We start from the raw sequence: 27027 nt of genomic DNA on the forward strand, positions 1-27027 counted from the left end.
TGTGGACAAGAGGATGAAATGGGAGATGTAGACCCAGGGTATAAGAAGAAGAAAGGGAAGTGATTCTCCCTGTGTTAGTATGTATGCATGCATGTCAGGGAGACAGACAAAGACAGGGAGAGATAGAGAGAGACAGAGATGAGAGAGAGATAGACAGATAGACAGATAGATAGGAAAGACAGACAGACAGACAGACAGAGAGAGAGAGAGAGAGAGAGAGAGAGAGAGAAAGAGAGAGAGAGAGAGAGAGAACATATGTGTATACTGCATAACAGTGACAAAACGGTGCCTTGCCCTGGGTGTAACTTTAGATGCATAGTTGGCGATGAGTACTGCTGAGAGTGCAGGAGGTATTTGTGAGGCCAAATGGCCAAAAACATGTCTTGTCCCACTTTCTCTGTCTGCTTTATCTCTCTGCCACAGCCTCTGTTTGGACATCTAATAATAATCTAATGATAACTTTATAGAGTGCTTACTGTAATTGTATAGTGCTTTTCTATACAAAGATCCAAAGATATTAATAAAAAGTATCAGCTATAATAAGAGGAGGACCTGGACTACAGCGTTGATTAATGCCCATAGCTCATTTAGGCTAAACTAAATTTAGAGTTAAATAATAACAACACAGAATTATGTGTATTTTACCAGTCTTGGTTAAATATATGTTTGATTTTGGTCATAACAGAGGATATTGAGGTTTCTAATTGTTTCTTTCAGTCAGCTTCCTTTGCAGTTTAGGGAAGCTGGCCACAAATGCTTGATTGACCCTTTGTCTTTGGTCTCTACTTCAATCGATATTTATCAGTGCACTGGGAATTTAAAGGTCTGTAATGTAAAAGCCAAGCCATTTATAGGTTTAAAAGTAGTCTATTAAAATAAATTCTAAATTAATCTGAAATCAGCTGATTTCCATTCTTCTTTTTTCTTAAAAGCCTTAGTACTGCATGCATGCTGTTTGCAGACTAAAATGTGATTCATCATTTTGACAAGAATGAATCTCTGCAGTATAAGATTTGTAAATGCAGTGCAATCATTCACTTGAGTAAATGATGTCGAAGCTCATTTTATCGCAGATGTATATAATGCTATTGATTAGAAATTGCAACGTGGTGGTAGTCTTTGTGGCTAACAGGACATTTGTGCAGGACAAATGTAAGGAAAATAGCTTTGTAACAGAAACAATATATAGTGCTGTGAGGTTTTCAACACTGTATAGTTTCAAACACTTATAATTTGAGCTGTGCATTTGACTGCTGACCTCTGCCCACACTGTGCACTTCAGTAGCACAACATTCAAATAGCAAATTGTTAATCTGGTGTTTAATTCTGACATGTCTCATTTTGTAATGTGATATGTGTATTTAATGATTGTTTGTTCTCTTAACTGAGCCATTTAAATTGCCACATGTGGGATAAACGGCTGTCTTGTACTATTGTCTTGTATCACTGTATTGTATCACAACCTTAAAACAATATTCTAAGTTTGCTTTTGGTGATAATAAAAAATCTTCATCTACCAAAAATATAATTTGAGAGTTTTTGACATGTTTATATTTGTAAATCCCCTCTCTCCATGTGAGTAAATTGGGAAATGATGACAAAAGAAAAAAATGTTTGTAGAAGATGAAGTCATGGATGTGGAAAAGGTGGATGTGACTGCCTGACCCTCCTGATCAAAAGACAAACATGGACACACAATAAAAATGCAAATAAAGCCCATGTAAGACTACAGTCAAAGAAAACACCACAAAAGTCATCTGACACACAGATACATTGAGATACTGACACATTAAGGCACACATGTATATGAAAACATGAGAGACACTCTTGAGATATAAGAAAAATACATTTAAAACAGACAAAGACCTCACACATTCTCTCTCTCTCTCTCTCTCTCTCTCTCTCTCTCTCACACACACACACACACACACAGACTGAGTGATGTTCTCACATCAGACACTAACCACATATACATTAAACAGACAGCAACTCTACCCTGTACAACACTTACAAAGACACATTAGAAATATACAAACAAAATAACCTCTGTCAGATGGACATACATGGAGTCAAGGACATACAAAACAACCACAACATTCATACATGAACAGAGCAATCGCAATTCACAGTTCTCAAAAAAAGGTTTTAGGCCTTTTTTTTTTCTACCCCCCATAGAGGACAAATTGCTGAAGAGGAACACAGGAGACAGACTGCAGTGTCATGCTCAGGTACGCATGCCATGCAAAGAGACCTGCTGGTTGGTCAAACAGCATTAATGTGCCAGTGCATGCACAGTGTCTAAATCTTCGTCTTCAGCAAGCCAGTGCTACTCCTGCTTCTTGTTCCCATGTTTCCATGCAAACACAGGGGGAGATGGGAGGTGAAACTCTGTTTCATGCACATGCAGACAGGCAGGAGGGTAGGGACAGAAGGGATAGGAAAAGAAGGAGAGGACATGAGGGGACAGACAGAAAGACAGGTGCAGACTAGAAATAGAGGAAACAGATAATAGAAGTGCAGAGAGGGCAAGAAGAATATAAAATAGGGTGATGAACACAGACAGAAACAGTGAGAGAGCGAGGGACACCTCCCCCCTCCCAGGGGGTGCTGAGTACACAGTTTGTGTGAGGGGTTTTGGTCACAGACCGGACAGTTAAAAAGGTGGGGTTTTCAAGAGTACCAAAATAAAGAATTAAAAATGCACAACTAGTCGCAAAAAAAGATAAAGATGTGGGTCAGAGGTCAACATGGAGTCAGCATGAGGTCAGAGTTCGGAGAGGAGGAGTGAGAAGGAGGAAGAATAGGGCGGCTGGGCTGCAGATGACATGTCCAGAGAAACACAGAGAGAGGGACAGTCAAAGGGAATGAGTACAGGGCTCCCAAAATGACATACAGTGCACCAACATCAGCCCTGAAGAGACCCAAAGTGTAACCCATGCACACACAGGCAGAGAGAATTTAAATGTCCCCTTACAAAAGCCTTGAATAAGTGATGTAACTCTTAGTCTGAAATGGTCTATTTTCATTTTCCAAGTTGGAAGTAATCTTGAGTAAACCTCAGAAAGCTGCTTACCTAACAGTGCACTACAACTACAGAGGAGTACTGATCAAAGTCCTTGACAAGTAAAAAGGCAAGTAAAGGTACAGACAGAATGAAGTATGCAGTTGCACTATATTCACCTGCTATTAAGGAGACAGTTTCTTAGAAAAATATACTATTTCACAGATGAGAGGAAGTAGGCACCTGTCAAGCGTCTTTGAGACATAAATCTGACAATAAATCATAAACCTCTTGAAACCCAACTTTGTGATCATTGTGTGATTATCAGATGACACAATATTGTCCTGTCAAAGTGTGACCAAGTTTTTGCACAGAGGGTCAAAAAATGTAGGTAGACAGACAGATAGAGAGACAGACAGACAGATAGACGGTTATCAGATTCACTGCAGCTGTGATCTGAATGTCTCCCTTTTCACCCTTTGTCCCTCATGGTCGTGTCTCTATGCATTGTTACATCAACGGATATTGCTCCAGTTTTCACAAGAGAGGACCTGTCACCGGTTGGACTGACCCGCAGAGCAGAGAGGCCCGTGCTCTCCAGTCAGGGTCAGTCCAGTGAAGAGGGAGCTCACACTAGTCCAAAGGTGAAAATGGAGTCAATAAGATGTACGTAATGCATGTGTAAAGGAAACCATGAGGAAAAGGAGTAAAAGACTGAGGACTGACAACTACTAAGAAGCCCAGTTATGCTGGGCTATACTTATGCACTAGGTGGACTGAGATCATGTATGACAATGTATTGTTTCATAGACAAAATAACATACTGAAATGTATTCCTTCGAAAAATTCAAAATGGAGGATGACAAACCCTTCCCTGTTATCAAATATTTAAACCTGCAGCACAGAATTTTCCACTTCTGTAAGATTTGTCTCCTTGTGACAGTACATGAGTTGCTGTGGGAAAGGCCTTTCAATCCTTATTTGCAAAGAAAAAAAAAGGAGAAAAACACATTTTGAGACAGTCATGGAATCATCAAATGAGGAAATTCACCATGCTATCATTTTAATCTTATAAATCTAGTAAAAATTGTGAAGTGTGGTTGACGTAAAATGTGCCACTGTCATCTGTGCACCAGCGTGGGGATGTCACCAAAGACAATAGCTTTTCAGTGTGTGCTCTAATTTAAAATGCATGAGTTTTATCAATGAATTTTAAGTTTAATTATCTTTGTGTAAACTTGTTTGGCATTAGATTATAAGTTATCCATACATAAAGTTATTTGTATGTATAAATTCCACACGAGAGCTTTCATAAAATTGTGCAGTGCAAATGAACTATAACTCTGAGACATATTGAACTGAGTAGTTGTGCCGTGAATACATTTTGGAAGACTAAAGAAGGTTCAAACACTGTCAAAACTGACTGATTCTTTTGCACAAAGTTAACACATATTATAACACGTATTGTATACGTTTTGATAATATCACACATTATTTGCCCCAGCAGGGAAACGCTCTATTTGCGTGGAGTAAATCGTTCAATTTGAGCTTTATTGTTTGGCTTAAAGACTCTTCAACATGAGGGCTGCTTGCCAACATGGGGCCTTGAACATGGGTCCTCCAGTTTAAGGACAGCATTGTAGCCACTGAGCCACCCTGCCACCTATTAAATCCACAATCTTCACGCACATAAAAATCCGCACTGAAAACATCCATGTACCATATATAGTTTGTTGTATTTCTTTGTAACGACCTGCCAGGCTGAATGAATAGAGAAAGGTATCATAGAAGAACTACAGAGGATGCAGTAGGAGTGTCCTGAGTCCCTCTCCAGGTTGACCTGCAGAAGTTTGACGTTTGTGGCAGCTTTCATACACAACAGCATTCATGGGCAATAGATAAGGGGGGTACGGGGATAAAGTAGAGAGTACAGAAAGAAACAAGCTGCACTTTGTCTTCAGGGTATTTTGGAGCGGAAGAAGGTGTGTCTACTGGGAAGGTTGCTTCGGGTCAAGGCAGAAGTCTTATGAGGAAGGGGCTGCACTATGAGATGGGGAGCTGCTTACCATTGGTCATGCCAGGGGAGAGGTGGTCTCTATCGTTGTGCCTGCGTCTGCTAAGCTCACGTGACCCTTGTCTCCCTGTCTGTGGTGGCTGGCCCTCCAGCATGTTGACTATGTCCATACGGTCAATACTCTTCAGAGCTGTGTACAAACTCTCCACTGCAATGAAGAGGCGTGCAGGAGAGAAACACAGGCAACACACAAAAGGAAAAAGAGAAGAGGGCAAGGGTGTTCCAGGATAAACAGCAATTCCTTTACAACTAGGATATATGAAAACAATCTGACTTGAACTTGGCTCAAGTGGCAGAAACAAGCACAACAGGAAAATGTAAGGGGCTAGAGGGATTTTAGAACAATCTCAGATCTCATATACTCACTCTTGGCCCTCTTGCCTTCTCGAGTGGCCCAGAGGTTGAGCAGCGCAGAGCTCTGCTCCAGCAGGGAGTTGGGATTCTCCACACGGATCTTGTTGATGTCGTCCACGCTGAGCTGAAGCTCTCGTGCCAGCTCTGTTTGGATAAAGACATGGGAGAGAGTGAGATGGAATAAGAGACAGATATATTTACTTTCATTCATCCCATGAGTCATGCCGTTATGGCATTCACCGCCCTGGTGCTTGAAATGGCACGCTGCATCACATAGCATCTGCTGTTACAACTCTGTTCAGAAGATGCTTTGTATTGCTCTGCCCTGTCAGATGGTATAATTGCAGCTTAACAGCAAGGGTGAAAATAATTTGTGTCATTGGCTGGTTGCCATCTTGTAACGTTATTTAACCTACAGAGAGCGAGGCAGGCTTGTAAAAAGCAAATTCAAAATGGATTGTTTGAATGACCTGAATAGTACAGACACACAAAGACAACCACAGGATATTCTCATTCACTCACCGGCCCAGCTCAGTCCCAGCTGTTCTGCTATCAAAGCCATCTTCAGTTCTGTCCTTTCCATGGCACTCATCGACGCTGAAGGAACCAGACCACAATTGACACATTAATATCTGGTGTTAAAAGTAAAGTTGTGGTTATCACTGCATGGTGGGACTCTCACGGTAGGAATCTGTATTTGAGCGCTGCTGCAAACCATGTATGATCAGGAAAAACATCTTGCAAATTTCACAAAAAAATCAAAATAAAAAAATGGCACCATTCTCTGCCTTACATCATCGTAAGCAAATAAGACTACATTTACAAATTGAGTGAAAGAACCTCATACCCATAGCAGGCTCATTCAGAGCACTGTATCTTTCTCTTAAAGCCAGCGGGGTTAGAGTTCGTCTCCGGTCTTCACTCCCCACAATCTGCCAAACACAAGCCAACACCTCTTATACCAATGTGATGCAGTTTGCATGTAGGCAGCATAAGATCATTTAAAGGTGTTTACCTTGATACATGGGGGCATGGTAATATTGAGGTTACAAAGCACATGCTGGCTGTCCTCATACTTGGTGGATTTGCGCAGGAAAGACAGAAATCCTGTTGGATCTTTACTGCTGTCTCTCACCTTAGACACACAAACACAAAGACAGCATTGAACACACATGCAGAGTAGAGGTGTGGCTGAGGGAGAAAGAGTGAGACACATAGCAGGAGATTTAAACAGAGGTTTGTCAGATGAAGCCTTATGGTGACACCTTGACAGAGACAGGTAGCCGATTGTCTCTGAAAGCCTGGAAGCTGAAGCAGCGAGGCTGCTGGGTGGCCTTCCTCACTGGCACCAGATTCCCTGAACACTCCAGGTGAAGCGGCATACCCTCCATCACCTGCAGGGGGCAACACTGACATCAGTAAAAGTGGGAAGGACAAGGCAAAGCACAAAATGGCCCCTCTAGGAGGCAAAAGTGCATGATGTATTCACTATCTTTGCATTCAAGGGAAATCCAAGTACTGAAATAGGTCTAAGGCCTTGATTATGCATTAGAATAATTCCATTTTCATATGTTCTGTATATGATTTTACCACACTGGTATGCACATCTTGTTCAACTGACCTCTATGTCTCTGCTGCGGGCGACCTCTGTGAAATTCTCATGTTGTTCAAGGGTTTTGTCCATCTTGTCGTCTGTCATGCAGTAGCAGCGTAGGCGGCCCTCACGGATCTCATTCATCTTGGCAAAAACCACAAACTTGGCCATGTAGGGAACAGCTGACAGCTCTCTATAGAGCAGGTTCGCAAAGGAAACGGCCTCCGCTGTCCGAGGACAGTCTGCAAGCCAGAATCTTAAGGGAATAAGAGAATATATTACAAAGAAATATTCATACTCTTAATATCTTTCATGGTAACACTTTACAATAAGAGTACAACAATTAATGTTAGTTAACGTTAGTTAATGCCATAATGGTTAATTAACTGTTAGTTAATGATTATTATGGCATTTACTAATGTTAATAATATCTACAATAACCCTTAAATAACATATAAATTAATACCTTAGCATGAACAGCATTAATACATGATTCTTAGACACATTAGTTAACGGTTAGTTAACTGTTACTTAATGTTTATTACCTGTTACTTAATGTTTATTATGGCATTAACTAACGTTAATTGTTGTACTCTTATTGTAAAGTGTTACCTCTTTCATTAATCACATGAACCATAAATCTGTTTGCCAGAGGATTATAGTTTGAGATGCAATGAAATGGGTTTTACAGCATAAAGGTTGACATAAGGTTGCTCACTGAACTTACCGTGCTGACACATTGGTTGTGAAACTGGCACAGTCATTGGTGTATATTAGCTTGGTGGTGCCTGTGATGTCCTCCCATTGGGCTGGGGCTGTGCCACCTGGGAGGCACACAGGAGGAAAGTGGGTAAACTACAGTAGATAACTCTGGTTTCAGCACAGATTATGGAGAGTACCGGTCTCATACTGATAGCACAGGGGATTGTATTTAAATCAGGAGGCAAACATTTCTTTATCCAGCTATGGCATCTTTCACAACAACAAAACAGCTATTGTGATTCATACATTATATCTTCACTGCCATGGAAGGAAACACAACCCTGCACCAACTCCTGGCATGCAGTACCTATGACAGAGCACAGCAGGCGCAGGCTGGTGGTGTCCCCCTCCCCAGAGTCACGGGGGCTCTCCTTCCAGGACGGGGGAAGGGGTATGCGCAGGCCGATGGGTCGGTGGAACTTGCGTCGCCGAGGCTCCACCGTCACCACGGGGCTAAAGTTTGCCTGGTTACCCAGCAGCTTGGCAACCAGCTCATCTGGAACTGGCTGAGCCTGAGGGTGGAGGTAAATGATGGAAAGGGGGTACATAATATGGGCAAAGGGGTGATGTTGTGGAAGAAAAAAAGGGGAAAGCAAATGAAACAGCAAAGAGGAGACAGACCAAGAGACAGAAATATGTGGACAGACAGAATGTTGGGATAGGAGGATAGCAGGGCGGATGATGTGGTAATGAATAAGAAAAAGTGACCACAAAATGTCAACCGAATTGGGGAAATTAAAGATGAAGGAAAAGAGAAAGAGAAGTCCAGGGTGAGAAAAATGTTTCCCAGTTTAACCAAAATATACAATCTTATGAAAAGACAATGGCAACACAAATTGGTTGTCTGTTTTAGGTCAGTCTCGTTTATTGTAAAATGTAGCAACATGTGTTAACATTAATCTTCTTGAATCATTCATACAAAATGGATATCAAAGAAAAAAGGCACTGTGGTTTTGCAAAAGGCCATTGATAACATGTTCAGTTGACTACAGAGACATTTTAATTAAACAGATGATGAATACCTAAAACTATGAAAAAGTGAAAATAAAGAAATAAAGTAATATAAGAAAATGCTGAAAATTATAACTATACATATTGTTTTCAGTTACATTCAGTTAACTGTCATTATTTTCAGCTTTGAAAGTTGATGGCATGTATGTAGCATGTTAGTACACAGGACTTAGAAATCTAATCATTATACATTCATTCCTACATCTGTATACTGCAGGACAGCTGATTAACCAAAAACAGAAGATTCAAGGACCATTTGTATCTGTTCTGTGCTTGTCATCTACCAGTGGTTCACTGAAACAAATCATTTCTGAGTTTGGAGTTTCTATCTGACATTTAAAATTAATATGACTTCAAATAAAGGTCAGTTTTTGGTATGAATGCTGTATTGATAGACTGTATTAACAAAATCTCTCTTGAACTGGGACGATGAGGCTATGTCTGGAGAAATAACATTGCAAACAGGTCTGAGATACTGGATATTTTTAAGATGGTGAAGTAAATACATTTCCAAACATAATTTTACAATTCCTGAGAACAAAAGGTTAGGCAGATCATATGGCATATTTAACCACGGCATTAAATTATCAAGGAGCGTTTTAAATAAGATTTTACTGCACATTAAATTAAAATGTGGCCATTACAGTGTAACTGAATATCGGTATTTGTAATTTTGAAAAGTTACTGATAAATGAAAAATGTGTGAAGCACAAAATGGGGTATTAGGACTGCGCTGTGAAAAGTTTTGATTGGTTCTCAGAATTATAGGGTTCCATTATGCAATTTGGCCATCCTAAAAATCCCATTCCCAAATGTCCTGATGTTGCACTCAAAAGTAACCCGATTAGGTACAGCAGTTCATTGGATTATCTACAGTATTGTATCATTTTCATTAGTGTGAAATTTAAGGCCCAATATCTCAACACTGCTATTGACCTGTCAAATGCAGTGACTTTACAATTCCAAGTTACCAAATACTGTAAGTCCTCCTAAACAGTAAGCATTTATAGACATTATTTAGACAGATCATGACAAGATCCAAAAACACTCAGCGACAATAATAAACTCAAACAAAATCTTTTGTCCTGGCCATGCCAAGAATGTGGTACATTCAATGAAACGGCAGTATATTAACTGAAACAAAATCTCATTTTATGGTGGAATAATTAAAGTTATTTTAAATAAATCTATTTATTGTACTAAAAATTAATGTGTTAAAAACAGCAAAACAGGGCTTTGCCTCTGATACATTACTGGCCTTTGAATACATTAGTCAGAATGACATAAATGAAGATAAACAACACAACAGCACTGACTAACTAAGCAGTTCATAGTTACGTAAAGGTGCCAAGTGCATGCACTGTGTGAAATACAAAGCGAAAAGGTCCACTAAAAAAGTAAAAAGCAACAAACACAAACAAACAGAAAAACTACATCAGGAAAACACTTGGCACATTCTGAATGTGCTGATATGATCAGTTGATTTTGGTACAACAAAAGCAAACAAAGTACATCCAACATGCTTTTTTTAGGCAACACAGGCATTAACGATTCTGTCTTCCTTCTCCTTCCTCCTCATCCTCCCATCTCACCTGCAGCCCCAGGCGGACTCGCTTGGTGACCGCTGTCTCAGGAAACGTGGCCTGGACCATCGGCACCAGCCTGCTTGTCAGCGAACCCCCCTCTGGACCAATCAGATCACTCTCTTGCTGGACTCGTGATACAACAGCAAAGTAAAGGGGGAAGTCAGTGGAGATGATACGTCGGATACGCTTCTTCCCAAGCTCTTCTTGACTCTCTAGGTCTGAGGAGATAAGAGAAGTTAGTTTACAAGAGAGCTTACATTTCCAAGTAGTGATACCACTCAGTGAGGTGTTTTAGCATCAAGTCTCTGGTCAAGCACAGGCATTCAGTCATAGTGCATGTGTTGTCTCACCCTCATCCATCCCATTGAGTATTGTCTCTAGCACATCGTCGCCGTAGCGGTTACGGTGCTCCTTCCAGACGGAGCCATTCTCACTCCGCAGCACCACCAGCTCCCGGTCGCCACGACCCAGAGCAGCAAAGTGAGGGATCTCCACGATCACTGGCCTGCCATGCATACACACATTTTAGTTATGTGTTCGACGCTCACTGAATGAGCTAACGAACTATACTGTATAGGTATAAAAGAAAAGAAAAAAAAAACAGTTTTGCTGGGTGGTTGCTTGGGTGTTTCTAGGTGATGGCTGGGGTGTTTCTTGATAGGCTGCTATTCTTAGTAGTTGCTTGGGTGCCTCTAGGTGGTTGCTAGAATGTTAGTTACGAGGATGTTACGGACTGGTTGCCAGGGTGATTCTTGATAGTTTCTAGGATGTTTGTAGTTACAAGGGTGTTTCTAGGTGGTTGTTAGGGTGCTTCTTGGTAGTCACAAGGGTGTTTCTAGGTGGTTGCTAGGGTGCTTCTTGGTAGTCACAAGGGTGTTTCTAGGTGGTTGCTAGGGTGTTTCATAGTAATTTCCATGTTTCTATGTGGTTGCTAGGGTTAAATAGGTGGCTTCTTTTTTATTGTGCAATGAAGTGACAACAATACAAATGATTGGGGTTAATGCGCCTCAAGATACAGGTGTGATGGTGCAAATGTGTCTGTGGTGGGAGGGGCAACAAGGCAGACAGAGCCAAAACCGGAGATGACAGCAGCAAAGGCCAAGTAAAAAAAGTAGTAGTAGCAGAAGTTGTCATAGTAGTAATAATTGAGGGAGCAGCAGTACTTGTAGAAATAGAATTATTAATGGTAAGTATTAGAAGTTGTAGAGAAAGTAGATGTAGTAGTGGTGGTAAAACTATGGTTTAGAGACAGCAATAGCAGCAGTGTGCCACCGCCTGTGCATGTGAACAGCACACCTGAAAGCTATAACATTATACAGTGAGCACTATACTATGTTACTTTTTCATGAATAGCATGATTACAATAGTTTTGATAAATTTTAAACAACAAAGTTTCAATTGTTTGCTCACCCCAGAAACTGCATGCTGGCTGGTCCTAGCGAGATAATCCTGCTGGCCAGCCCCTCTCCCTCCACCAGCGGGGGAGGGGTGGTCAGCTTCTGGGGCTTCACCAGACGGCAGGTGATGCGCGTGGGTGCGGCGCAGGTCCGTGGGGGAATGATGACGCGCAATCCGTTATGCCTGCTGCCTCGCATTGAGCCGCCTCGAGCATCCACCATGAAACTGACCAGGAAGCTGTAGGGGAGCAAAGCCCATCATCAGGTGCCGGGTCAGATATTAATCAGAGATTACATGATTGTTTTCTCATTTGTGCTGCATCATTACTGCGCTGACCCTGTGTGTATGGGGCTGGCAACTGGGCTGACATTGTCTGACGTCTCAGTTGCCGGGCTGCTGGGAATCAGGGAGTCTTCATCATACTCTTTTGGTAGTGGAAGTGGAGTATGTTGCTACAAGAAACAAAAACACAGTCTTGTTCATGTCACTGTAAAAAGCGGAGCAACTTTTGGTCTGATATTTTACCTGAGCCAAAAATGAATTACTTACTGTATCATCAGTTAAGACATGTATAGGGCTAAGTGACTGTAAAAATTACACCTACTTCAATCATTCTTAAATCAGAGAACCCACTAGAGAATCAAGAATCAAACTAAACAGGTGTTACGCCAGAGATTCACACCCCTTGTTTATATAAATATGTAACGGAAAATAACTGCAACATGATCTGTGCTTTCATACAACAAAGGCAGTCAAAATTTCTTTTCGATCCAGTATCAAATTCTGTGGTTGCTTTAAAACATTAATAACAATACACAGCTCTTGAAATGGACAGAACGTCATTAACAAAGTAACAAGAGTATTAAATGTTAATAATGACGCTCTGATCATGTTGGCCCTGTGAAGGCGGATACTGTTATATCTGTGGAGTACATTACCCATGCTCCCCTCTGCACAGTACCTGATCAATCTCATGCTCTTTCAGGACCGTCTCTGGAGAGACACAGGGTATCCTAGGAATGGCTGGTGAATAATTTCTGTAGGATAAAAACACAATAAAACAAGTCAAGGATACGAAGTTCATCTATATCTCCACTCCTCCCAAGTGTTCATCCCTAGACTTTATGGTGCAGTCCCTTCTACCGTCTGTTAGCTAGTGGCTACCAGCTTAGCTCTCCCCCTGCTTCCCGGCCCAGCCCCCTTACGCAGTGCCCAGCCCTCTCTCGTACTCCAGTGATTTCTTGGGGGAGAGGAAATCGTCATCATGGTCTTTCATGTCATCCATCTTCATGTACCTGGCCCCTTCTGTCCCCAACAGCTCCTCTCCTTCAGAGAACAACATGCCAAAGAGAGCGAACAGACCGTGGTCAGGTTGGTGATACAGCAAAAAGAGAGAGAGAGAGAAAACAACAAGGAGACTGTTACCCAGGGGTTAGAGACAGGTTTAGACAACATGATAGCCCAGGGTTTAGGAGTTAGGCTGGTGAGATGATGGATTAGTGACAATGCTCCATACACTGAACTTGTTAATGCTGGCAAATGGCAAAAGATTCAATGTAAAATACTACTACAAAGAGTTCCAGAAACATATGGAAATTAGGGTATGAGGACAGGGAGAAGACAGCAGGTCACTGCAATCGGTTGTAGTCTCAAGCTGCTGAGTCCAACATTTTTGATTCAGAAGCCTTTACATTTTAATAAAGGAATAAGTGAGGGAAGTCTTACAAACTGAGTCTGGAGTATTGGAGTATCCACTCAAGCTCAGCTGGAGACAACACCAATATGGGTGTGCACAGCAGGGACTGGCTGTGTCCTGAGGTAAGTATGCATCAACAAAATCTTTTCCAAAAATGTGTTCCTCAGGCAGGATATTGCCCAATGAGGAGTACCAAGCTTGAAAACACATTGCAGCTAAATAGCTGTTTCACCAAGCCCATTATTAGGTTTGTTTTCTGCTTTGAAGTGCTTGTAATTTCTATTATTATTGATACAAATTTCAAATTTTATGCATTTAATGGTTTCCCACTTTTTCTATTTCTTGTCTAGTGTATGAACAGAGTCATCGAACTGAAGGTTTTTTCACATCAGCTCACTCAGGGAGTGTTGAATAAAGAACAGATTTACTCTAAAAACATGTTAACATGCATATAGACACAAAGACATACAAAACACAAATACAGTATCAGACCACATCACACTACATGACAAAAATTAGAGGCTTTCACTCTTCTTTTTTGTAATCTTGAATTTACTCCATTCGTCAGGGACCATAGTCCCTCTGGACTTCTTGTTTTTGTTCTGTTCAAAGAAAAATACTTTATAAATGCAGCGATGAGAGCAGAGGTGGGCTGTGGTTACTTACCCCCTCAAAACACGCGGTAACAGTTGAGAATACACCAGCAACAAAAGTGAATCTTCCCTGTGTGTATTAATTTGTGACCGTATCAGTGAAAGAAGTGTTAGCGCAGCTCGTCTGAGTGTTTGAGTGGGTGTCTGTATGCAGTCCAGAGCCAAAGTGATGTCGAAGGTGTCATTAGACTATGTCTGACGTCCCACAGGTTCAAATTAGTCAACTCATGTCCTAGATATGCTCTGTGCTCTGTTCCATGCATGTGCGCGTTAGATTGTAGGCGACGTTTTGTCATGTGTGAGTGTGTGAGATAATGTGCCATTATCATTTTACCGTCCCGGATGTGAGATGTATCTTTAAGACAGCAACTGGACAGCTTTCTATATTTAGAGCAAGAGTGATAATCTGTGAGTTAAATCATCAGGGCTCTTAAAATATCAAGGTATGACTTCCTGTAACGTCATTTTCAATGGTGTAGAAAAATTCAGACCTTGAAAACTGAAAAACATCAACACATGACACCCCTGCCTCCCCTGAAATTTCGACCCATGATCCCTAAACAAACACACAGTCCATGGCAGGAACACAACACACAGATGTAAAATGATGCAGTAGATGATTCACATGACAATGGAGGCAGATTTATCTGGAGACGCCACTATAGACACACACACACACACACATCAAAACAATGACTTTGACAAGACGGCACACTATTTTTTAACCACAGAACTATGTCTCCATGTTGCTTAAATTTTGATATAACAGCAGTAAAAGTGAGAAATAAGTATGGATCCACAACTACAGTGGTGGTCTATTTGTGAAGGTTGTGCGTGTAACTGTAAAGAGGAAAATCCAATTGCCAGTCTCAGTAAGATGGAGGGAAAAGATACCAGAGAGTTAGTGAATGAGGGTGTTATTGAAGGGACAGATAAAGGTTACAGACATGGGTGCTATGGGTGCATGCCAATGAGAAACCAGAGCCACCATCACAGTGAGCACCACTACAGAGGGAGAGGGAGAGAAACAGAGGGAGAGGCAGCGAGATAAAGATGGAGAGAGTGAGCTTGAAATGGAGCCACACACTTTATTACGACCTATGAATGCCGCACAAAGAGATAAAGAGACATTCATACCTATTGTTAGCTGTGCAATTCCTAAAAAAGGGCAAAAGGCACAAAAGGGATTGGACTTGGAATTTCTACAGAATGTGTCCAGTTCAGACATAATGAAATCAGAATCAGAAACATACAGCAGTCTTTAAATAATGTCATAAAACCCCAACATAAAGCATTGTTCCCTACTGTGCGATGTTTTCACTAAAAAAAAAAAAAAAAAGTGTTTTGTGAGAGTGCTCTACCTTCATCCTCAGATACATCCAGTATCTCATCCACTGTTTCTGGGAAACTCATGCGATGTTTTTCTGTGGTTGTCTGAGGGCACACATGAAGAGAAGAGACAGAACCAGTTATAGAAAGCACAGGGAGGGAGGGAGTTTTTTAACTGCTTGCTAGGGCATTTTGAATAGTATTTCCATATGATTGTAATAAAAGTAGACAAAGTACACATGATGTAAAAAATAAATATACCGGGAACACTCATCCAGTGTGTGGGTATAATTTCTCAACTTTTGCTCCTACTTTTTTATATATATATATATATATATATATATATATATATGCCCACCTGGCTAATGCTGGGATGTGCATATCATTTAGTCCCTTTTCTCATTTGATTATCATAACCATTTAATGCCAACACTGTTAACTTCTCACCATGGAAACCGTCTCCTCGGTGACCAGCTTTAGGACGTCAATCACAGATATGTACCCCAACCTCTTGGCAATAGCCAGAGCTGATGTCCCATTCTGACAGACAGAGAGAGGAACGGGATGTTCAGATCACTAAAGGTGATATTTGACTGATGAAGAGGAAGAGGACAAAGAAAATGTTTTCATGCTCACTGCTGTAGTCTCATTAGGCTGGGCTCCATGTTTCAGTAACAACGTCACAATGTCTGTGTGTCCCTGCTGGGCTGCCTGGTGCAGAGGGGTGTAACCAACCTGGGAGAGAGAGAGAAAGAGAGAGAGAGAAAGAGAGAGAGAAAGGAGAGAGAGCGAGAGAGAGGAGAGAGAGAAAGAGAGAAAGGAGAGAGAGCGAGAGAGAGGAGAGAGAGAAAGAGAGAAAGGAGAGAGAGCGAGAGAGAGAGCACGCACGTGAGAGAGAGAGAGAGAAAGAGAGAGAGAGACATTCTTCACATTTAGTTTTATCCTTACTCATCACACATTTTTCTGCTTAGCTGCATATCTATGTAAAGACAAAATTTATTTGCCCCTCTAAATTTGGGGTAGCGCTCAACTTGTGGCAAGAAAATAAGCATTTTAGAACTTCACCCATCTTTTACACCATCTCACAAACTTTCTGCAGAAACCATGATTATTAAGGCTCATGTTTTTGTATTAAATCCTGCCAGTTATTGTGTTACAGGACAATATACAACATTTTACAGTGAAACATTTGGTGTTATTCATTCTAACAAAACAAGTCCTGCAGTCATGGCCTGCACTTTTATCTATTTAATGTACTTGTACAATAACTGCATTTACTAGTGAATGAAGCAGAGACAATGAAGACACAGCCTCCTTGTTATCATATTGTAGTTTTATCTCTGGCCAGAGAGAGGCACCCACCCTTGTTTTGCTGTTGACATTGGCCTGTTGCTGCAAGAGGAACTTCACCATCTTGATGTTGCCATAGTGACATGCTACATGGAGAGGAGTGTAGCCCATCTGAGAGAGACAAATGTGGAAAAAAATGACAAAAGTCTAAAACACCAGACAAACATTGAGGAGACCAAGACCAGGCTGCAGAAAACAGCAGTGTCTTTCCAGCTGAGTTTCAACAGAGCCAGGCAACGCTGCAGTAGTGGTCAGACACATAGATTTAGTTTCTTAATAAATGTTTTGGTATTTATTTTTAAATTGGCTATAATACATAGATTTGCTCATACCTGCTTGTTTTCACATCTCATGTTCTAAATGAAATCATCTACTTCTTCAAAGAGACAATGACTGCAAACACAGCCTGATGATAAAAATTGGCTTCAGTCTTCATTTTAGGAATGAACAACAGAGGTGGAAACTATTCCTCATGTATATCAGTGACCTGTTACTATTCATATTACATCAGACTACATTCTATAACCTATAATAATTCTGTAAACCTACACATAAGCCAAACCATTGCACCACTATCTCTAATTTTACTTAGTGACCAGGTTAGGCTGTTGTTTTCTGGTATGATCCCATGTCAACACACTGTGGTGGTGTTGCACTACGCAGCCTCTACTGGTCTGAGGGGGGGCAAGCCCCCTAAGGGGAGGTCATCTATTGACGGTAACACAACCCTTTGCTATGAGATCGCAGGCTATTTTTACTAACAGGATGAGAGGTCAGCACTTAGACACCCTATCTGCCTGGTCCCAAGTGGATACTAGTATTATATCACTTCAGTGGTTCCTACACTGGTTAGGCTTAGATCTATTGTGGATTATTTCAAGTGATAGAATAACCTTGACAGTGTAATAAATGGTGAAAGGTGTGCACTTGAAAGCCCACTAAACAACCCAAATAGATCAACTGGTTGTATGCGTGCCATCCCCCTGGAAAGCACTTACCCGCGTGGCAGCGTAGACTGAGGCTCCTTGTTTCACCAAGATATCAGCAATGCCAACATGTCCCTCCTGTGCCACCAGATGGAGAGGGGTCAGTCCACTCTGGAGGTGAGAAGAGTCAAGGGGCAAAGGTCAAACACATCAAAAACACAGTGTAAATCAAGACCAAAACACAGATATATAAACTTGAATATTTACTGCATGAATGAACCAAATGAAGCAATTCTTGCCTTGTTGCCAAGATTGACGTTGGCCTGTTTGGAGATGAGCAGGGAGACCATGTCGGGCCGTCCCTCCTGAGAGGCCAGGTGGAGAGGCGTGACACCCTGGAGTGATTCAGCATTGGCTGATGCTCCGTACTGCAGCAGGCTGTTGGCAACCTCCACCTGGTTCTGCTTGGACGCTATGTGTAGCGGAGTGTAGCCGTTCTGGAGCACAGACATGTGTTGTGGAGAGCGAAGCATCATATGTTTGTATATGCATGACAATGGCCCACTCAGTATGAATTGTGCGGACTGTGTGTGAAAGTATGCGTGTGAAATCCTCTTACCCTAGCTGCACTGTGTGGAGACCCTCCCTTGCTGACAAGCAGGTTAACAACATCCAAGTTGTTGTGATGGACAGCGACATGCAGTGGAGTCAGGCCATTCTAGAAAGTAAAGGTGGTACACATTCATCAAAACGTGGTGAAGATTTATTTTCCATCATTGTTTCTGGCCAAATAGCCATAAGATTTATGTCTTCCTGCTGGTACCTTGCCAGCAGCATTAGGGTTGGCTCCTCTCTCCAGCAACAGCTCTGCTACATCCACCTTGCCGTACTTGGAGGCCACATGGAGCGGAGTGAAGCCTTTCTGCAGAAACACCAATAGAAATGGAGATACAGGATGTGAGGAGGGAAATCCAACTTTTGGAAAGTAAGAAGTAGAATATATGCAGAAGGGGCTGGAGGGTCGGGCAGGCTGTACCTTGGTCATCTTGGTCTGCTGAGCCTCCATGTCCAGTAGAATGCGGATGGTGTGTGCGTGGCCTTCGCGGGCAGCAATGTGTAAAGGTGTGTGTCCTGCTGTTGTGGTGGAGTTGGGGTCGGCTTTGTGCTGCAGCAACAGCTTCACAAGCTCCTCGTGGCCCATCCGAGCTGCACAGTGCAGCGGTGTCTGGTCGTCCTGGCAAGAAACAAGGGGAGGAATTAGCAAATATACTGAATGAAACTCTGGAGCTGAAGGCCTGCTCTGGTGACCCAAATGTCAAAGGTGATCTGAAAACAGTCCAGCTCAAAAAAAAAAAAAAAGATTATCCCCACCAGAATGAGGCTTTTTTCAGAAAATGCACAGCTCTGCCCATTTAACATAAAAGCATGGGTTTAAAGCATATTTGCAGCACCTGTCTAATATGAGGAATCCTCATATTAACACGAGTACATGGATGTGAGGACTGTGCGATGTGAAATCCCTACCTTGGCCTTGGCGTCCACTGGCGCTGCGTTCTGCAGCAAGAACTCTGCTACTTCACAGTGGCCTGCCCGAGACGCCATGTGGAGCGGAGTCTCCACTTTCTGCTCACACACAAGCAGAAAAAACATATATTCACTGCATCAGTAGAGGAGGTGAGATAGTTGCAGGTGCTGGTCTTGAGACTCGAGAGGGGGACTCACCACATTGGAAGCGCTGGGGGAAGCCCCTTTCTGCAGCAGGATCTTCACAATGTTGAGATGACCCATAAACGAGGCCACATGCAGCGGAGTCAGACCGGACTGCTCAGACAGGGAAAGGGCATTAGCAACAGTATGCATTATAAACTTAATAAACATACATACACAATAAACACTGAATGTAAAAGATATTAGGGACATCTTCCTACAGCTCCTTTTTGCACAATCCACATCTCAACTGTCTCAAAGCTTAAAAATGTTTCCCTTAACTCTCTAACTGCATCGCTTTATCCATGTCTCCCTCTTTGTGATTGGTATCAATGTAATATGGGAAATTGATATGGAATCATGGCTTTTATTTGGATTAATCTTATCTGTGTATTTCATAAAAAGAGAAAGACTCCCTGAAATTTTGGAGATTCCACTGTAACTCTCTTTCTCCCTCTCCCTCCCTCTCTCTCTTTCTCCCTCTCTCTCTCTCTCTCTCTCTCTCTCGTTTCCTCACCTCAGTCACAGCCTCTAACGATGCTGAGTGTTTGAGAAGGAGATCCATCACACGCATGTGGTTCTTCTTACACGCAATATGCAGAGGAGTAAAGCCGTTCTGAAAACACAGAGGAACACCACAAACAAAAACAGTGATTTTAATCTCGTCTGAAGTGATAAACTGACAGTGTGTGTCTGCAGTATCTGTATGTGTGTGCATTTGTCACTGACCAACGCCCGGGAGTTGGGTTTGGCCCCTTTGTCCAGCAGTACTTTGGCCATGCGATGGTGGCCACAGTGGGCGGCCACATGCAGAGGGGTGAGATGGTCCAGTGTGATGTCATCAATCTCTGCGTTGTATTGCAGAAGCTGTTTGACACAGTCCATGTGGTCTCCTTGAGCTGACATGTGGATTGGAGACAGGCCATTCTACCCAGGAAAACATCCAAAAAAAGAAGAAAAAAAAATCACTCAGTCCAAAACATACTGCATTCGGTTTTGAATAAGTGTTGCCTCTTGCAAAACAGGAAGCGAACTGTCTTCTAGTTAGAGCACACAATCTGGGTAAGAAGATAAACCTCACAGCCACATGTCACTGTTGTTGGTGGATCACAAAACAGCTTTCACTTTTTATCACTTTTTACACCAGAAGGCAGCCATGGCAAACTCACCAATCACTATGATTACACAATTCTTAATTTTTTTTCACTTCTTTATAACATTTTGTTATGTTGTTTGTTGTGCTAGGTGTTTGTTGCTGGTATGACTACCTATATCTAATTCATAAACATTTGACTGGTCACTGGCAATCTCTCACTCTGCATGCAAACCAAAATCAAACTTAGTGAGCAGTGGATTGAGGTTTACGTGTCCCTTTCATTACCTTGGTCTTGGCCTGGATGGGCGCTCCGTGGTCCAGCAGGATCTCTATGATCCTGACATGTCCGTTTCTGGCTGCACAGTGCAGAGGAGTCAGCTCATCCTGGAAAGAGAGGGATGCCAGTGATTTAGTGTGTGTGTGTGTCAAAATAGAGAGAAAGACTGCATGAGCATCTGGCAGTTTGGTCTCCAGCACCTTGGTCTTGGCATCGATCTGTGCTCCTCTGTCCAGCAGGAGTCGGACCATGATCACATTCCCCCGTCTGGACGCGATGTGCAGAGGAGTGATGCCGTTCTGCAGAGAGACAAAAATGAATTTAGACAGGCACAGGCACAGTGACAACAGACAGCGAAGGATCGGAGAATAACTTTCTAGGGATTATTACTCAAGGATGAATCATTCTGTACCTTAGGGGTGAAGTTGACATTGGCTCCTCTGTTGAGCAGCAGTTGAGCTACGTTCAGGTTTTCGTAGTGTGCAGCAATGTGGAGGGGTGTGAATCCCGTCTGCAGGGACACAACATGTCATGCCTCTTACTATACTGAGTTGCTAAATGATTTTACACAAGCATTAATACAAATGCATGTAGACAAAAGACAAAATGCAACACAGACGAACACCGTAGAAAACACACACACCTTGCTGAGTACATCAGGATTTGGGTCATTCTGCAAAAGCACAGCGGCTGTACGTGTGTCATCGTTGCGCGCTGCGATGTGCAGCGCAGGGAGGCGGACCTTGCCCTTAGTGCCGTAGTTGATGAGCAGGGCGACGACATTCTCGTGTCCCTGCTGAAGAGCCACGGCCAGAGGGGTAAAGCCATCCTGCAGCACAGAGCAGAGGATTACAGGTGAAGACAAGCTGACTCAATGAGAGGGTTTCAGGGAGAGAAAGTTATGAGACAAGAAGACAATGGAAAAAGGTGAGTCTGCACTAAGGACCAGCAAGGATGGTGAGGTAGAACATGAAAGGTTAGTCAGTAAATTATTCCCTCGGCCGACTGGCTGGTACCTCGGTTGGAATGCTCTGATTGGCTCCGTTCTCCAGAAGAAACTTCACAACCTCTAGATGATTCTCTTGTGCGGCCATGTAGAGCGGAGTGAAACCCTTCTGTTTCAAACAGACGCACATATGGCCACAGACACACACGGAGACACACACATACACACACCGGAAGCAGAGCCACAAACACAGCAGCAGAGGCAACAGCACAACACCACAGATGCACACACAATGATATACACACAGAGGCAGCCCAGACACACAGAAATATAGGAACGCAGACACATTGTTAACAGATAGAATTGCAGTTGTTAATACAGTTTCACAGCAAAAACCACAGTGTAGAAACATTGCTGGATAGTGGCCTCAGTGTGCCGCGTGATCGCAGGTGTGTTGTGTTCTGTGTGTACGGGGTAGGAGCAGCGCTCGGGGTTTCACCTGGGACTGAGCGTTGACGTTGGCCCCGTAGTTAACCAGCTCTGTGACCACCTGCTCCTGCCCTGCCAGGGCTGCAATGTGCAGGGCCGTGTTCCCTTTCTGTTCACAAAATTAGAGAGACAGTGAGCAACTATAATAACTCCTTTACAAAAACAGGCACATTTGAATTCAAAACACATGTATCTGTCATCGGCTAGTACAAGTTATAAATTGTTTTTAATGCATATTTTCCTTACACTGCTTAATGTTGTTCCATTAAATGTATGTTGTCTGTATTTATATTTATTCTAGCCTATGTAACCTGTATTAGTCTATCAATGTTCTGCCATGATTTGAATGCCTATATTCTATTGTCTTTTATTTATTTATTTATTTATTTATTTTTTTTTTTTTTTTCACCTTCACTTCTATTTATTTTTAGACAGCCTATATAACACCTGGACAAGGACTACAGATGAACACTAGCCTCTGGCAAACTCTATTACATGTCCACTAATGCTTATTAACATACTCTGTTCCTGTAAGATCAACCAAAAAAAAAACAAACAAAAAAAAAACCTTTTTGATCACGTTGTTTTTCATGTGAACAATAATTTACTGACATCTTTCACATCAGATTTATGTCCGATGTGAAAATTTAAGTATATATATATATAGAGATGTTTTTTTTTTTTTCATGTTTTCACTTTCCATTACACAGAACAATTTTTGTTTTACCCGTGAAATCATAATTTCACATATAAAGAAAATTTTCTCATGGGACATGGGAAAGAGTGTCCAAAAACCCATGAGATTGTATTCACATGTGGGTTTTCACGTATGACTTCTGTCAAGGAGTTGGCTTGTAGGAACTTGAGGGTTTTACCTTTGTGGTGGTCTCCAACACGATTCCATTGTGGAGCAACTCCAGCACCATTTTGACGTGGCCTTCTTTCGAGGCCAGATGCAGCCCGTTGAGCCCATTCTAAGTGAGAGAGCAAAGCAGACCTCATACTTAAGAGTCCTCAACACACTATATGCACAATTTTACATCACCATAACTATATATGCTAAGTGGCCACTGAACGAGGTACACCTCTGCAATCTAATGCAGTTCAATGCAACAGCTCTCCCATAAATTCTGCCTTTTAAGAGAATTTATAATGTTCAGTTTTTGCTGACATTGTGGAGAATGTGTAAATTTAATTATATGTTTATTATTTAGGTTGTAGTTTGCAGAGGTCTTGTACTGGACTACATTATAGTGAGAGCGAGGTTTTTCCAAATTTTTTGTCCTCCCTATTTTTATGCATTGGGGGACAAAAAGAAAATCTTAGGATTATAGGGTATCATAAAAGTAAACATGATGGCATAACAGTTGTATTGGATTATATTAGATTGGGCAGGTGTACCTAATAAAGTGGACCCTGAGTTTATCTATCTATCTATGTATAAAAAAACACATATGCAAACATATATGTGTACCATGCCAACTGAAACACAGGGTTAATATCACAGATACTGTAGCACTTGCAAACCAAAACAGGCAAATACTTACACTGGAACAGCACACCACATGCAGCACTCTCAGAGTCAAATGTCTACGATGGTCATTAGCAAAAACAATGTCTACAAGGGTGAAGATCAGGATGGAAACATTGTCAATTGATTAATGGGGACAGAGGAGGCAGAGGAGGAGGAGGAGGAGGAGGAGGGGAGGAGGGGAGGGGGATGGCAGGCCGCTGGTCTCGTGGCTGGGAAGAATACGAGCCGTGTGGGATAGGTCTGACCTCACACAGCCTTCCTTCAGCCGCACAGGACATGTGAGGTTGGACCTTTCCCACACCACTGATATTATTCCTCTGAGTGGGGAGACCACAGCACACCATCACTCTACTGCAGACAGAGAAGAGAGGGAGGGAAGGGGGGGGAGGAGAGAGGCCGGAGGGAGGGTTAAATACTGAGGCGCAAAAACGAAAGGCGAAAAAATAAAACAGGGAGGAGGTGAGAAAACAGTACACATACAGGAGAAGAAAGGGTAGTGGAGCAATTGTTAGGCTGAGAGGGAAAGGAGAGGAAGAACAACACAATGTAGGGAGGGAGGGAGTGAAGGAGGAAGTGTGTTCGGCCAGTGAGGCAGCCATGGCAGAGGTATCCACAGAGGAAAACCGCAGGGAGAAAAGAGACACGGCCGCCACAGTCCAGCCTCCACCTGGCCCCACCCCCATCGGACACCTCACTGATTTCACACACAGCATCAGTGCTAACACACTGATACACAAACAATAAAACAATACACTCACCACCATGGTTAAAGGAGTAATCCACAAATTTTCACAAAATTTTCCGCATCGGTTGATACAATTCAATTCTACAGTCAATTAATTTGGTGTTCTAAAAACCTATGAGGGTAGGAAGTGATGCTTTTACGTTTACAGAAGTAATTCAGTTAATTTGGAATAAATATAAACAGATAGAAAAAAAAAAAACACACAAAAAGCTAAGCAAGTCTACATTGAGCATCTTCTTATCACAGTATGTTGAGCCAGTGCCAGGATTAGGGCAAAACAGCAAAGCAATGACTGTTTATCACCAAAGGTGTCGCCAACATCAAGAAAAATAACTATTTTGTGGATTATCATCTTTAACTTAAACACATTCCACAACAAAACAATAAAAAAATTATTATAACCATTTCACATGGCTAATATTAACATACTGTCAAAATGATAAAATAAACTCATTCAGAAGAATTTAGACCATCAAATCACAAAGTCTTTCAGTTTATGAGTGACGTTGTATTTTTTGTCTGTAGTTTTACTTTTGTCCATGGGGTGTCTCCTTTCATTACTTCAGGGGAATTATCAGTAAAAGCTAGTGACTGGTAAACAATGTCATTTTACATGGGTAAAATCTTGCTGCTATGAGTGCTCTTCTTGTGAATCGGCCTCACACAGATCCTGACAGCAGTGTTACAGCAGTAATTATAAAAGGTTGGAGACAGCACAAGTGAATGGTCGGGAAACCATGACTATGTTAGATTAATGAGCAAGAGGAGTCTCTCGCTCTCTTTTCTCTCTCTCTCTCTCTCTCTCTCTCTCTCTCTCTCACACACACACACACACATACACACACACACACACACACACACACACACACACACACACACACACATAAACACACACAGTTTTTGGCCATGCTTCAGTAGCCAGTAGGCAGCCCACTAACGCTGCCTGCTCCTGGCCACCCTGGGAACAACCGTCAGGGTAGAGGAGGCAGGATGGAGGAGAGAGGGCGAAGGAGAAACCCCTGCACCATTTAACACATTCCCTGGAGACCCTGTAGGCGCTATCTGTCACTTGCACCTACTGATGAATGGTCTACCTGAGCATGCACACACAGTAGGGCTGGGCAATATGGACAAAATCAAACATCACAAGATTTTTCACTGAATACCTCGATATCGATATTGTGCCGATATTAAATGGATGACTATTGGTGCTTTTACACTGTATTTATACTATCAGATTTTTGCAAGCAATCATTAGTAATGTGAATTTGATGACCAAGCAGGTAGACATAAATAACAAAACACCTAGAGCAGCTTTTTAAGTTCAGAAAACAACATCTCTTGACTGTGATGCAGTCTGTAAAACTAGGAAAAGATATCACTTGTGTCAGACCATGATATCACAATATCCAAAATCTCAGACAATATCTAGTCTTATATCACAATATCGATATAATATTGCTATATTGCCCAGCGCTAGCATGCAGTGCATGAATTTAATCCATAGTCAGACATATGGGTGCATACCAACACACTGATGAACTCAGACACATCATGCGCGATGGACACTCATTTAAGCACACATTTAAATCAAAATAAACACAAACATAAACAACAATATCTGAGCAGAACATAATGAGTAGTTTATGAACTCTGGTCCCAAACTAAGCCATACATTGTGCCATGTATCACATCAAACATGTCAAACATGACAACCCTCTATGTATTGGTGTGGAAAACGCAGACACTTCTCAAAATGTAAATCAATAGTTCAGCAGTTAACTGATTTGTTAACTGAAATATGTAGCTTAATTTTCATTTTGAAACTAATTTAAGCTCTTTGTCTTTTTCACTGCAGGTACTACTATAGATAGGTAAATTTTTTTGGTTTGGTTCTCATCAGCACTGAGAAATGACTGTAGGCGCCTGTGGCTGAATTGTTTTGCCTTTCTCTTTCTCACCTTGATAATTTCTTTATTTAATCAGTTAGACAAAAACCCAGAAAATAAAAATTCTGGTTGGTTTCCCGAGGCTGGAGGTTAACTATGATCTCTGGGCAAACACATTACCATATTTTTGCCCCCCACTATAACAAAACACAGCTGGTGATGAGTTTTGTGGAAAAGCAAAAAAAAAGTCTGATGTTAATACAAAACCATGAATGGCTAGTACAAATGTAACAAATCACTGGTTGATTTTTACGAGAGCTAGACTGTCTTCAAAACTACTGCAATTTTCAGTTTGGTTACTAAGCCGCTCTCTCACCTGATTGGCTGTGTTAATGTCAATGCCATTTTTAATATGTTCCAGGGCCTTGTCCAGGTTACCAGAACGGGCCGCCCGGAGAAAACTGTTGCCAGCATCTGCCTGCAAGCAAAAACAGAGAGAGAAAGGAAGAGAGAGGGATGGGGGTATAAGAGAGAGCGAGAGACACATGAAAGTAGTGGGAGAGGAATAGAGAGGTGTAAGGGAAAATGGAGAGGGAGATGGAGAGTTCAG

The 27027-nt window shown here is 42.0% G+C and overlaps 1 protein-coding gene across 1 annotated transcript in view; it reads right to left on the reverse strand.

The window, feature by feature from the left end:
- Positions 1–27027, reverse strand: part of ank1a (ankyrin 1, erythrocytic a) — a 45225-nt gene that overhangs the window by 9605 nt on the left and 8593 nt on the right. Inside the window, exons 2-38 of the mRNA XM_030059763.1 lie at positions 26794–26895; positions 23125–23223; positions 22260–22358; positions 21831–21929; positions 21458–21643; positions 21227–21325; positions 21015–21113; positions 20823–20921; positions 20171–20368; positions 19959–20057; positions 19457–19555; positions 19259–19357; positions 18771–18968; positions 18558–18656; positions 18354–18452; positions 18034–18231; positions 17807–17905; positions 16821–16919; positions 16095–16193; positions 15906–15998; positions 15491–15563; positions 15267–15287; positions 12986–13106; positions 12742–12817; positions 12117–12232; positions 11793–12017; positions 10733–10887; positions 10389–10600; positions 8093–8297; positions 7751–7847; positions 7051–7279; positions 6695–6823; positions 6445–6564; positions 6277–6361; positions 5952–6026; positions 5442–5573; positions 5068–5223 (exon numbers count right to left, since the gene is read on the reverse strand). Of these exons, the coding sequence (XP_029915623.1) occupies positions 5068–5223; positions 5442–5573; positions 5952–6026; positions 6277–6361; positions 6445–6564; positions 6695–6823; positions 7051–7279; positions 7751–7847; positions 8093–8297; positions 10389–10600; positions 10733–10887; positions 11793–12017; positions 12117–12232; positions 12742–12817; positions 12986–13106; positions 15267–15287; positions 15491–15563; positions 15906–15998; positions 16095–16193; positions 16821–16919; positions 17807–17905; positions 18034–18231; positions 18354–18452; positions 18558–18656; positions 18771–18968; positions 19259–19357; positions 19457–19555; positions 19959–20057; positions 20171–20368; positions 20823–20921; positions 21015–21113; positions 21227–21325; positions 21458–21643; positions 21831–21929; positions 22260–22358; positions 23125–23223; positions 26794–26895 (4588 nt within the window). The remainder of the gene's footprint in view (positions 1–5067; positions 5224–5441; positions 5574–5951; positions 6027–6276; positions 6362–6444; positions 6565–6694; positions 6824–7050; positions 7280–7750; positions 7848–8092; positions 8298–10388; positions 10601–10732; positions 10888–11792; positions 12018–12116; positions 12233–12741; positions 12818–12985; positions 13107–15266; positions 15288–15490; positions 15564–15905; positions 15999–16094; positions 16194–16820; positions 16920–17806; positions 17906–18033; positions 18232–18353; positions 18453–18557; positions 18657–18770; positions 18969–19258; positions 19358–19456; positions 19556–19958; positions 20058–20170; positions 20369–20822; positions 20922–21014; positions 21114–21226; positions 21326–21457; positions 21644–21830; positions 21930–22259; positions 22359–23124; positions 23224–26793; positions 26896–27027) is intronic.

This window comes from Myripristis murdjan, chromosome 9 (genome assembly GCF_902150065.1).
Source record: "Myripristis murdjan chromosome 9, fMyrMur1.1, whole genome shotgun sequence".
Taxonomy (NCBI): domain Eukaryota; kingdom Metazoa; phylum Chordata; class Actinopteri; order Holocentriformes; family Holocentridae; genus Myripristis; species Myripristis murdjan.